Raw genomic sequence first — 10,253 nt, forward strand, 5'->3', positions numbered from 1 at the left:
TGTCTTTTGAATTAAGTATATGCATGTTATAATTTGAATTATTTTATTGTATGTACTACATGTATGTCTTTAGTTAAATTGTTGCATATGGCACATTTGAATCATTCAAATTGTTGATGAATATCATGCATCTAGTCAAATGTAGGTGTCCAAGGATGAACGAATTAGAGAAAAATATTTAGGAAGTTAAATATAGGGGTTTGGTTAGCTCGGGCCAATTTATTAACTCCACATATTTGAGGAGTTAAATTTTGATAGTGGATTTGAGAAGTTACATAATAGGGATTCATCTAGACTTGCTCCTAGATTAAAGCAAGAGGGCCCAAAACCCATCCCAATACATTGAATCTCTGTAGGACAACATTTCGTTTGCAACTGGCGCATCGGTTCTGTACGGCCAGCCCCCTCCGGCCACACCACCGCTTGGCGAGCCCCTTCTCCCCATCCTCTCCGGGGTTTCACCATCTCTAGAATCTCCATGCGAGCCTAGATTGTCTCCACTTCAAAATTTCTCTACTTAGAGAAAATCTAGTGGACCAAAAAAATACTCTACTCGAAGGAAAAAAAAACTTGAAGATAAAACCACCGTTTTGGGGATTTAAGCCCGCCACATATTTTCCATGAGATTAGGGTAAATAATTTTTTCTAAAACCCATCCCAATACCTCAAATCTCGACTAGATGGCCTTTTTATTTCCCATTTCTACTATGAATCGCCATTGCCACCCCCCTTCAGCCACACCACCACCTGTAACGCTCCTAAAACCCGTCGAACCCATCCTGTCCTTTCCAGAAGTTTGTCGCCATAGGAACGTCCATGATGTGAGCCCAAGTTGCTACTGTCTTGCTCTCCCACCATCGGGGTGTGCCTCGAGCCACCTCTGGTAACAGGCACATCTCTTGGAGACTAGTGCACCCGCAACCAGGAACTTGTCACCGAGGCAGACTTGCTCAACCTCTGGTTCCCCCGCAACCACCCCACCCCGGCCACTGCTGCCACTCAAATCTAGCAAAGGAGAACTATTTTGTCATGCTCGGGAGCAAGACCAGTGCATTAGTTAGTTGACACCTCCAACTTTGGACGTCGGCCCCGTCCTATCTCCTAGTGGTTGTGCCCCTCACAGCTCACTGAGCCGACCATCGTGTGACCTTCTCTCCCACGCTTGCCAGCAAGATGGAGCATAGGATATTTTCCTTCCTTTTGCCTCTTTTCCTTTTATATGTGTGTATTTGTAATTGAGTAGGGCAAAATGTTAAATGGCCTTGCTTGTGCAAAAGTTCTTCAGTAACTCTTCTTTGGAGGTGGAGGCAAACACTGATAGCTTTGACTTGGAATTAGAGCATCTCTAATAGGTGCCCTAAAATAGGGCACCAAAAGCCTCTACCGGCGACCGGCCTCGCTCCGCCCGCTCGTCAGAAGTTAGCCTTTATTTTTATACTTGAATTTGAAGCATAACATAACATCCCTGAAAGACCTTTTTGCAAGCCTTAGTGTTTGTGATATTTTGACCTTGCATCTTTGAATTCAATAGTCATCAATATGATACCTTATAGATGGCATCTACCCCACACTGTCTACATTTGTGAAGAAAATTTTAACCCCTGAAAATAGAAAGAGAGCTCACTTTGTCGCGGCTCAAGAGTTTGTGAGAGAAGATGTTGAGAGAGCATGAGCGTGCCATACATGCATTGGGAAGCAATATTACTCTGTTGTAAATCAAATCCCAAAAGGAAAACTGTTCTCGCCTTCTCTAAGGAAAATGAGGAATATAACACTTGCTAATGACAAATAAGCCTCTACCGTCGACGGGCCTTGCTCCGCTCGCTCGTCAAAAGTTTGCATTTATCTTTATACTTGAATTTGGAGCATACCATAACATCCCTCAGAGACCTTTTCGCAGGGCTTAGTGTTTGCGACTTGTGAGGTTTCGACCTTGCAACTTTGAATTCAATGGTCATCAATATGATACCTTATAGATGGAATCTACCACACATTGTCTACATTTGTGAAGACAATTTTAAACCCTGAAAATATAAAGAGAGCTCACTTTGTCGCGGCTCAAGAGTTTGTGAGAGAAGATGTTGAGAGAGCATGAGCGTGCCATACATGCATTGGGAAGGATTATTACACTGTTGTAAATCAAATCCCAAAAGGAAACCGTTCTCGCCTTTTCTAAGGAAAATGAGGAATATAACACTTGCTAATGACAAATAAGACAAGCCCTGTACACATTACTTAAAGAAGTCCGGCAAGCACTTGAAAAGGGAACACAAAAGCAGCCGAGTTGATATATATATGAGGCTATTGGAGATGCAGGACACTAGGCAGGCAACGCATCTTGTTGTTGATTGTTTTTGAGATAGATAATCGCTCATGCCAAGTGGTGCATCTTGTTGATCGGCTGAAACAGTAGACAGATCAACGCGGGTCCATAGCTATGCCATCCATGCAGGCGGCGGCTGGTTCACATCCATGCCACGAAATCTGGAGAGAAGAACGCCGGTGATCATTATTACCTATGCCGTGAGTTTGACAGCAGCAAAAGGAAAAAACAAAATATAGAAGTGCCTCTTACACTGGCTGCAGAGAAGGATAGCATTCTAGGGCCTGGAAGAAGTGCTCTGGCTGCGGAGGCGTGTGGGACGGCAGGCCCCTGTCGCCCTGCCACACCTGCAGCTGCTGCTGCTGCGGTGGATCAGGTGTCGCCTCCACCTGGATCTCGCCCAGCTGAAGTGAAACAGGAGTGATCAAGGTCATTACATACACAAATGGATGAAGCCATTGTTGTCAGCAGAGGGCAAAAATAAGAAGAACAGTGATTTTCCACAAGCCTAAGGGAAGAAGAAGAATTATTATTTGCAGTGCACAACCACAGGGCAAGTAGCTGCAATTGGTCGAACATGAAAGCCTCTTGTGTTTCCACTGTGGTGCCAACCAGGGGTCCTACTCCTACCTATTAGGGCTTGGGGCATCATCAACTTTCAAATCACTTGCCACTGGCTCAGGTTAAATGAGACCACTTCACCTTGAGGATGGTCCCTCCCTAGCTACGTGCGTACAAATGCAGACCTTTCTAGGCTAGGAAAGAGGATTTGAGTCTTGTTACCTTTCTTTTCAGGGTCATGTTTGCATCGTGTAACATTTGCTCCTGCAAAAGAAAGATTGTGCTTCAAGCTACAGAAGAGGACATAGTCCATCATTTGGGAACAAATATGGAAAGTATTTGAGTGATACCTTTCTCTTCAGGTCGCACATTTCATCCAGCAGTACTTGAGTCTGTGGAGTGCAGGTGAAGTCATGCGCACTAGAGTTAGTGAAACTAGCAGCAAATGTTGCTCGATATGATGAATGAAATTTAGCAGATTAACCTAATTTCTACTTGTACCCTGAACTTTTTTTCTTGCTATGTAGTTTACCTTTCTTGACCTTATTTGCCTCAAGGTCTTGACTACTTGACTCTCAAGCTGATCAAGCTCGGTTGTACTCAGTGGAGCCAAATCCTCGCCTAGGAGATTCCTGTGGCACCATCAACAATACTTACTCTAGCAACCATAAAAAATATTGCCATATACTAAAATAAGCACCCTATCTGAGAGGAACATGGAAATATCACCTTTGTGAGTGTTGTAAAACCTCAACCCTGGCCTTCAGCTCCATATACTCCAGATAGTTGTTCTGCAGTTAGTGTGAAGAAGGAGATATGGGGAAAATGCTAAATCAATCAAGTAAACTTAAGAAAAGTGCCTTTTTATCCCACAAAATAAAGCTTAAGAAAATGCTACTTTACCCCATAATCAAAATACTTGAGTCACATTGGGTCGTTTCCAAATTTGTGTCCAGCAAATTTTTTAGTTTGATTTACCCCATAATCAACAGATAGAAATTTACACACACATGACACCAAAGTTTACATTGTCGCGAAACATAATTCTACATAGTTTAACCATGTTTTGTTTGAATCAGCATATTGTAATGGAAACTGATGATCAAAGTATCACGTTGGAGACAACTGATCACATTATGACTCAAGAAGTATTATATAACAACTCCGACCACAAAATCCAGGAAGAATTCAGAGATTACAAGCTAGGAGTACCACTTCATATATGAGTCACAAAGTAGGTCGTTTCAAAAAAAAATAACGGCAAGATTTTTTTATCTGATTATCAATAAAGATAAAATTACAAATATTTGACACATATATTTGAATTATCTCTAGACATAATTCCAAAATGAGTAACATGTTTTATTTGAATCAACATATTTTTTATAGAAATTGATGGTTCGGTCGCAAAAGAGAAAAGAAACGGATGGTCAAAGTATCATCTTGGAGACGATTATGACTGAAGAGTTAGTATATACCAACTTTGACCATATATCTAGGAATACTTCCCAGAATACAAACTTGGAGTACCACATCACTGAAAAATCCTAGAGAAAGTCAAGTGACCTTTTGTTATATACTTCTTGGATATCCTTATGGTGCACAAAAGCCCTTTGTTTTTCTATATATCGTGAGATTTGGCATAAGCATGCACCATTATCATGACTAGGTAGATGAACCCATGTTTATATCGAAAGAAAAGATGAACCTAACCACGACTCCCTTTTTGCACAATATCAAGAGATTAGCCGAGTGATATTACTCTCTCACAACTTCTAGCACTCAGATTCTTCATCTTACACAAGAATCTAGTGTTACGGAAACCAATCATCTTATCAATGATCTCTTGTTCGCGCCTTCTAATCCTCAGAATATAATACATACCGGAAACTCTCTCCATGTGAATCAGGAACTAGTAAGCCCAGATCTATTCTTTTGGACATGTCATTTGGGAAAATATGAACGCGACCATGAAGAAGGCGTAACATGCTTTAGGCTGTACTAAACATAAACTGAACATTTTACCCCATGCATGTTTTATAAACAACTACCACATTTATACCATATAGCCATATGTCTTTATGGATTTTTAACCCATTCCACTATTATAATAAACTCATCAGCAGGTATATGGCATTTCCAACCAATATGAAGCTGCTATCTGCTACTCCCTTCCGATCGGAAAAAAGTGTCTCAACTTCGAACTAAGGTTATTTCAAAGTTGAGACACTGGATATGGTGGCCAACCAAGCTATTAGTCTACTTATAACCAACCGCAGCATGCATATACACCTAAGCAATAATTAAAGGAACATGTAAAGATATATAGAGGTCTCCCTAGTCCCCAGTCACTCGATGTTGTATTACATTTTTCATATGGATAGCCACGTACGCGAATTATGCAGGTCATATGCATGAAATGCACTGGGCCAATGCTCTAGCTGTACTTTCCAAGTTTATAATTACCATTAACTTACATTCCCATTTAATTTTTTTGCAATTATTGAAAATTTCCAAAGGGTTGTCTTTTGTTTCTCAAAACATGTGGGCATGTTTGCAAGGCAGTAATTTTACATTAAAAAAAGTCAAACAAAATAGTTCACTGCTTACATGACAAACAACAGAAAGCCGTCTTCTAAGCACAGGATATAACACGTTTACCTTCAGGGAAATACTTTTTAGCAATCATACGTGAACTAGGTAATATTTATGAATAGGCTATGCTCCATAATGTCATGCAGAATGAAAAAATTAAATAAACGTATGACCCAATGTTTTAAATATCTGCTCACAACAATCAACGTAAATATGTTATTTAGGGCATTATAGATACACTGTTGTACGAAGGAAAACTATTTTTTTTGCGGTAACCTGCTAGTTAAAAGATGAAACATGTTGTATCTGAGGAAAATTTGTAGAATCTGCATAATATGCTGATTGGGAATAAAAGCCTCAGACCTGCATCTCATCGGTAGTCGGTACGACGGCATCTTGGGAAGCGAAAATGTACCTCTGGTACTTCTCGAGGGTCTTAAGCATGCTGCGATGAGTTGAAAATTCGAGATTAAGTTATGTAAGTATACACATAGGTAAATAACACAAATTCAGAGTAACGGGGGAGCGGGAGGGGTTAAAAACTAAGTACCACTATTAACATGACATAATTCGATAATTATTAGCATTACAAATTTAAATGACGAAGATCTCCCGCATAATACACTTTCCACATGTTCCACTTCTAACAAATGCCTAGGTTGTCTTATTCATATGAAACTAATTTTGGGGATTATCACTTTATAGCCATTGACACATTTTTTTCCGGAAAGGAGGAGTACCCCCGGTTTGACACATGGCTTGAAAGTTGTGTAAACATCACAATCTAGTGAAGACTTGACAAAGTACCCCAAAATAACTTCTGATCATATATAAAAAGGAGAACATAACTGTTTCCTTGACCATCAAAACTTTTGGGAGAACTATGCTACTGTGAGAATATTTATTGAACGACTACCGTGAGAACATACAGTTGTGAATTTTCACTAAAAGGTAATTCAGCCAAAATTGCTACAAAGTTTAATTTAGCCACCAGTGACATGTTTGTATACAACTGACAAGTACTAATCATGGTTGGCCCTACAAAATATTAGCATGCAGTTTTACTAGTCTGATTTCATGTATCGGTGATTTTATAAACTTTTTGAGGAAACTCAGTGCTTTATAATTAAGTTTGACAGATTAATAACCAAACTATATTTGACTCGAACATACATAAAGTTCTGATATCATTAGGTTATGCTATACGTGCTCTATAAAGCTGCTTAAATAATTACGTAGGTATGAACCTAACATTAGCTAGATTTACTTGCTTTCTTTTGCCCCAAGGAAGTACACATAGCACTACTCTTGTACCTAGTACTCAAAATAGTACATATGATGCAGCACTTGCCCTGTCACATCATGTAAGGCCACAGTAAAGCACTTAACTGTTTCATTATATTCAATAGTATTATTTCGGTACATTGACTAGAAAATTAATGCAATTTAGTTAACTGAAAGCGGTATATATATCCTTTAGTTCTTTGAAAAATAACATTGACAAGCATAATTCAGTGGTTCACCTTAAAGGTGTCAAATTAGACTAATCTTTTGTTTTGAGAAAAAATAGAATGAACTTGGGTCTGCAAAAAAGTATGTAAAAGCACATAATTAAAATTAATTCTCAGAAGTGGATAATCATAGTGCTACCCAAAACATAAGACAGAGCTAGATAATTAATTAGTAGGAAGAATTTAGTGTACGTATGAGTTTCACATCAAGCATGCATGCCAGATTGGTGCAAATTAATCTCAGGTAATCAAAGCTCTAATTATGTGCATACATATGTCCTCAATACAGGTGTGGTCAGGCGCACATCAAATAAAACATAGTTTATCCTTCTTTTTTGCGATTAAACCCCCCTTTTTTATCCTTGACTATGAATGAGACAAACATACGCATGGCATACGTATATCCATCGATCTGCTGCCGGGGGTGAGCTCATCTCTCTTTCCCATGTTTGTTTCTTGCTAGCCTCTTTTGACACAGTGTCCAATAGAACAGCAAAGAAGAGGAAAAGAACGTACGGACCCAGCCCCTCTCCCCATGAGTTCATGCACGGACGCCCAAAGACGCAAGAAAAGTCAGATCGAACGTCGCGTACTTGCAATTACGCGCGGCAAATTGTTTCAGCGAGGAGAGCAAATCAAAAGGATCCACGCCGCAAAATCAGAAAGGGAAGAGGAAATGGAAGGATCGACATGGTACGGGACTACGGGGATGGGCAGATCGGAACGGGTAATTACTTGGAGGAGGAGGAGAACTGGTAGAGGCGGCCGGCGTGGGAGAAGAGGACGAGCGCGACCTCGGCGTCACAGAGGAGGGAGAGCTCGTACGCCTTCTTGAGCAGGCCGTTGCGGCGCTTGGCGAAGGTCACCTGCCGGCTGATCTTGTTCTCGATCCGCTGCAGCACCACCTTGCCTCGACCCATCTCCGACCTCTGATCTCTTCCCCCTCCCAACCAGCAACGCGAAAACCTGAGAAAATTTAGCACCACTCGACGATGTGTGTCTGCTAGGGGCGAGCTAGGATGGCATGAAATCTGGACCCGATTCCTCGCTCTAAACCAAGGCTAAGTAAGCTAGCAGCTCCTTGCCTGTCCTAGATTTCTTTTTGGGGGGCCTGGGCAGGGTTGCAGTGGACAGTGGTGCCTGTGGTGGTGGTGGTGGTGGGCTATAGCTAGCTTGGCCGAGAAGAGGAAGACGGGCGGGGCAGGGCAAGAATCTTTTCCCTTTCCCTTTCGTGCGGTGCAGATTGGATCTCGCCTCTCGCTCTCACCCTCGCCCTAGCCACGTACTAGCTTAATTAGGGTACTGCTACTATATCTAGACACCACCACTGCCATAGTACCAGCTAGGTTGCTATCTAGGTCTCAACCGGGCAGGCAGACGCAGGCATAGGCAGGCGCACACGCACACGCAAATCGTTCCTTCCTTCCTTCCTTCCTTCCCGCGCGCGTCCATGCACGAGTAGTCAGCGTCACCCTTCGCGTCCCTGCCTGCGGGCTAAAAAATTCCCGCAAGTCACCGGCGAGGCCGACGTACTCCGTACTGCCCGAGCGAGACGGTGCGTGTGTGCGTGGGGTGAGATCGACGCCGTACGTGCGCGCTGTGCCTGTGCGCGGCCCAGGGGGAGGAGGGGGCGGCAAGCCCGAGGCCGCGATCCGGCCGGGCCAGGCGCCGAGAGGACGTGTCGACCGGCGGCTGGTGCCGCGCCCGAAAAGCTAGGCTCGCTGACGCGCGCCAACAGGAGCCATAGCTCCCCCGGCCGCGAGCCTAGCGCTAGCGCCCCCTGCTCCCGGTCAAGTGGCAAGCCAACGCAAGCAATGCTGCCATGATGCTCCTGCTGCACTATTCACTCCACCATTGCCGCTGCCGTGCCAGTGACACACCCATGGCCATGGGCAGGCTTGCCCACCTCGGTTGCCATACAGAGCGATCGATCTCCGGTGGCCAGTGCGCGCGCGCCGTGCATGCGCGCGGGTACGTAGTCACGTACGCCGGGAGCGCGCACGGCGATGGGATGCCGTCGCGCTGCCGACCGCCAATAGGACGCGCGCGGGCTGCCATACAATACAGCATTGGGACGCGTCCGCTCCGACCCGACGGGTCGTCGCCTCACGTGACCGCGTCCTTCGCCCCTCTGCCTCGAGGATAGATGTCAGACGTCGCCGGAGAGAGAGGGCGGATCGACCGATGAGCGCACCGCATCTGCACAGTGGCCGCAACTACTCCGCAGACCATGGGCCAGGGCAACGCCAGCTAGTATTGTGAGGTGACTGCTACAGTAACCACGGGCCCGCGCGCCGTGTACACCCATGATGACCTGCGTCGACGATATGGGCAGCTACCCTATGTCTCTATGCGAGTTGTACTGGTTTGTGATCCCCTCGAATTTGTATGGTGATAGCGGTTTGTGTGAGGGTTTGAGTTTCATTTTCGAACAAACATAGGTATTTTAATTTTGCAAAGAGAGCCTTGGCTCGGTGGTTGGGCATGCGGTTGTGGAGCCTAACGACCCGAGTTCAATTCCTAGAATTGACTGGTGATGCACACGGGTTTTCCCCCATTTATTGAGGATCAAGTTTGATGTGCGGTGGAACTACTCATCAAGAAATATCTTGATACTCATTTAAAAAATTCTAAAGACCATGTTTATCTTGGTATTCATACTAATATGGTTGTATGCATCCCTAGTTGGTGCAGAGGCCGGGAAGTGAAATTCTCCCCATTTTAAGGTGGCCTCTCCCTCCCTCCCAACCCTAGCCGCCTCCCCCTCCCCCTCCCTTCCTCGCAGTCGCCGGGCAAACCCGGGGCGCCAAGAATGGTGGCGGCGGGGCCTAGGCTGCCCTGCCTCTACGTCGGGAGCCCTGGATCTGGAGCGGCGACTCCATTGACGAGGCATGGTAGGCTAGAAACCGTGCGGGCGGTGGATCTGACGTCTCGGCCGCGCGGGCGGCGGGATCCGGTGGTCGTTGGCGTCCGGCGACGGTTTTTGCGGTGGCCGGTGCGCGCGATCTGGCACCTCCCCTCCTCACCTGTTCGGCGTGCGGGCCAGCTTGGTCGGGCCGCGATTCCTTGGGTCGCCGGTTTTGTTCAGGAGGTGCTGCTGGTGGCGGGGATCTAGTTCGGGCGAAATCCCTGATCGGTCATGGCCGGCCGTGTCGACGGCGACGCCTGAGGGCGTCGTTCCCCTCCTTGGAGGCGTCGGTATGGACTGATCCCCTCACATCCCCTTCCCCTAGGTCTCCCGGGCGAAAGACTCAACTTTGTTG

General features: G+C 45.0%; 1 protein-coding gene across 1 annotated transcript; it reads right to left on the reverse strand.

Moving 5' to 3' along the window:
- Window positions 1-2,081: 2,081 nt before the first annotated feature.
- LOC123452275 (MADS-box transcription factor 34-like) lies at window positions 2,082-8,196 on the reverse strand. The gene is made up of 8 exons (XM_045128908.1): window positions 7,726-8,196; window positions 5,843-5,924; window positions 3,614-3,675; window positions 3,417-3,516; window positions 3,235-3,276; window positions 3,107-3,148; window positions 2,576-2,727; window positions 2,082-2,484 (listed from the first exon to the last, which is right to left on the reverse strand). The coding sequence occupies exons 1-8, from the start codon at window positions 7,908-7,910 to the stop codon at window positions 2,436-2,438; spliced, it is 714 nt and encodes a 237-aa protein (XP_044984843.1). The 5' UTR covers window positions 7,911-8,196; the 3' UTR covers window positions 2,082-2,435.
- Between the last annotated feature and the right edge of the window lie 2,057 nt (window positions 8,197-10,253).

This window comes from Hordeum vulgare, chromosome 5H (assembly GCF_904849725.1).
Source record: "Hordeum vulgare subsp. vulgare chromosome 5H, MorexV3_pseudomolecules_assembly, whole genome shotgun sequence".
Lineage (NCBI taxonomy): Eukaryota > Viridiplantae > Streptophyta > Magnoliopsida > Poales > Poaceae > Hordeum > Hordeum vulgare.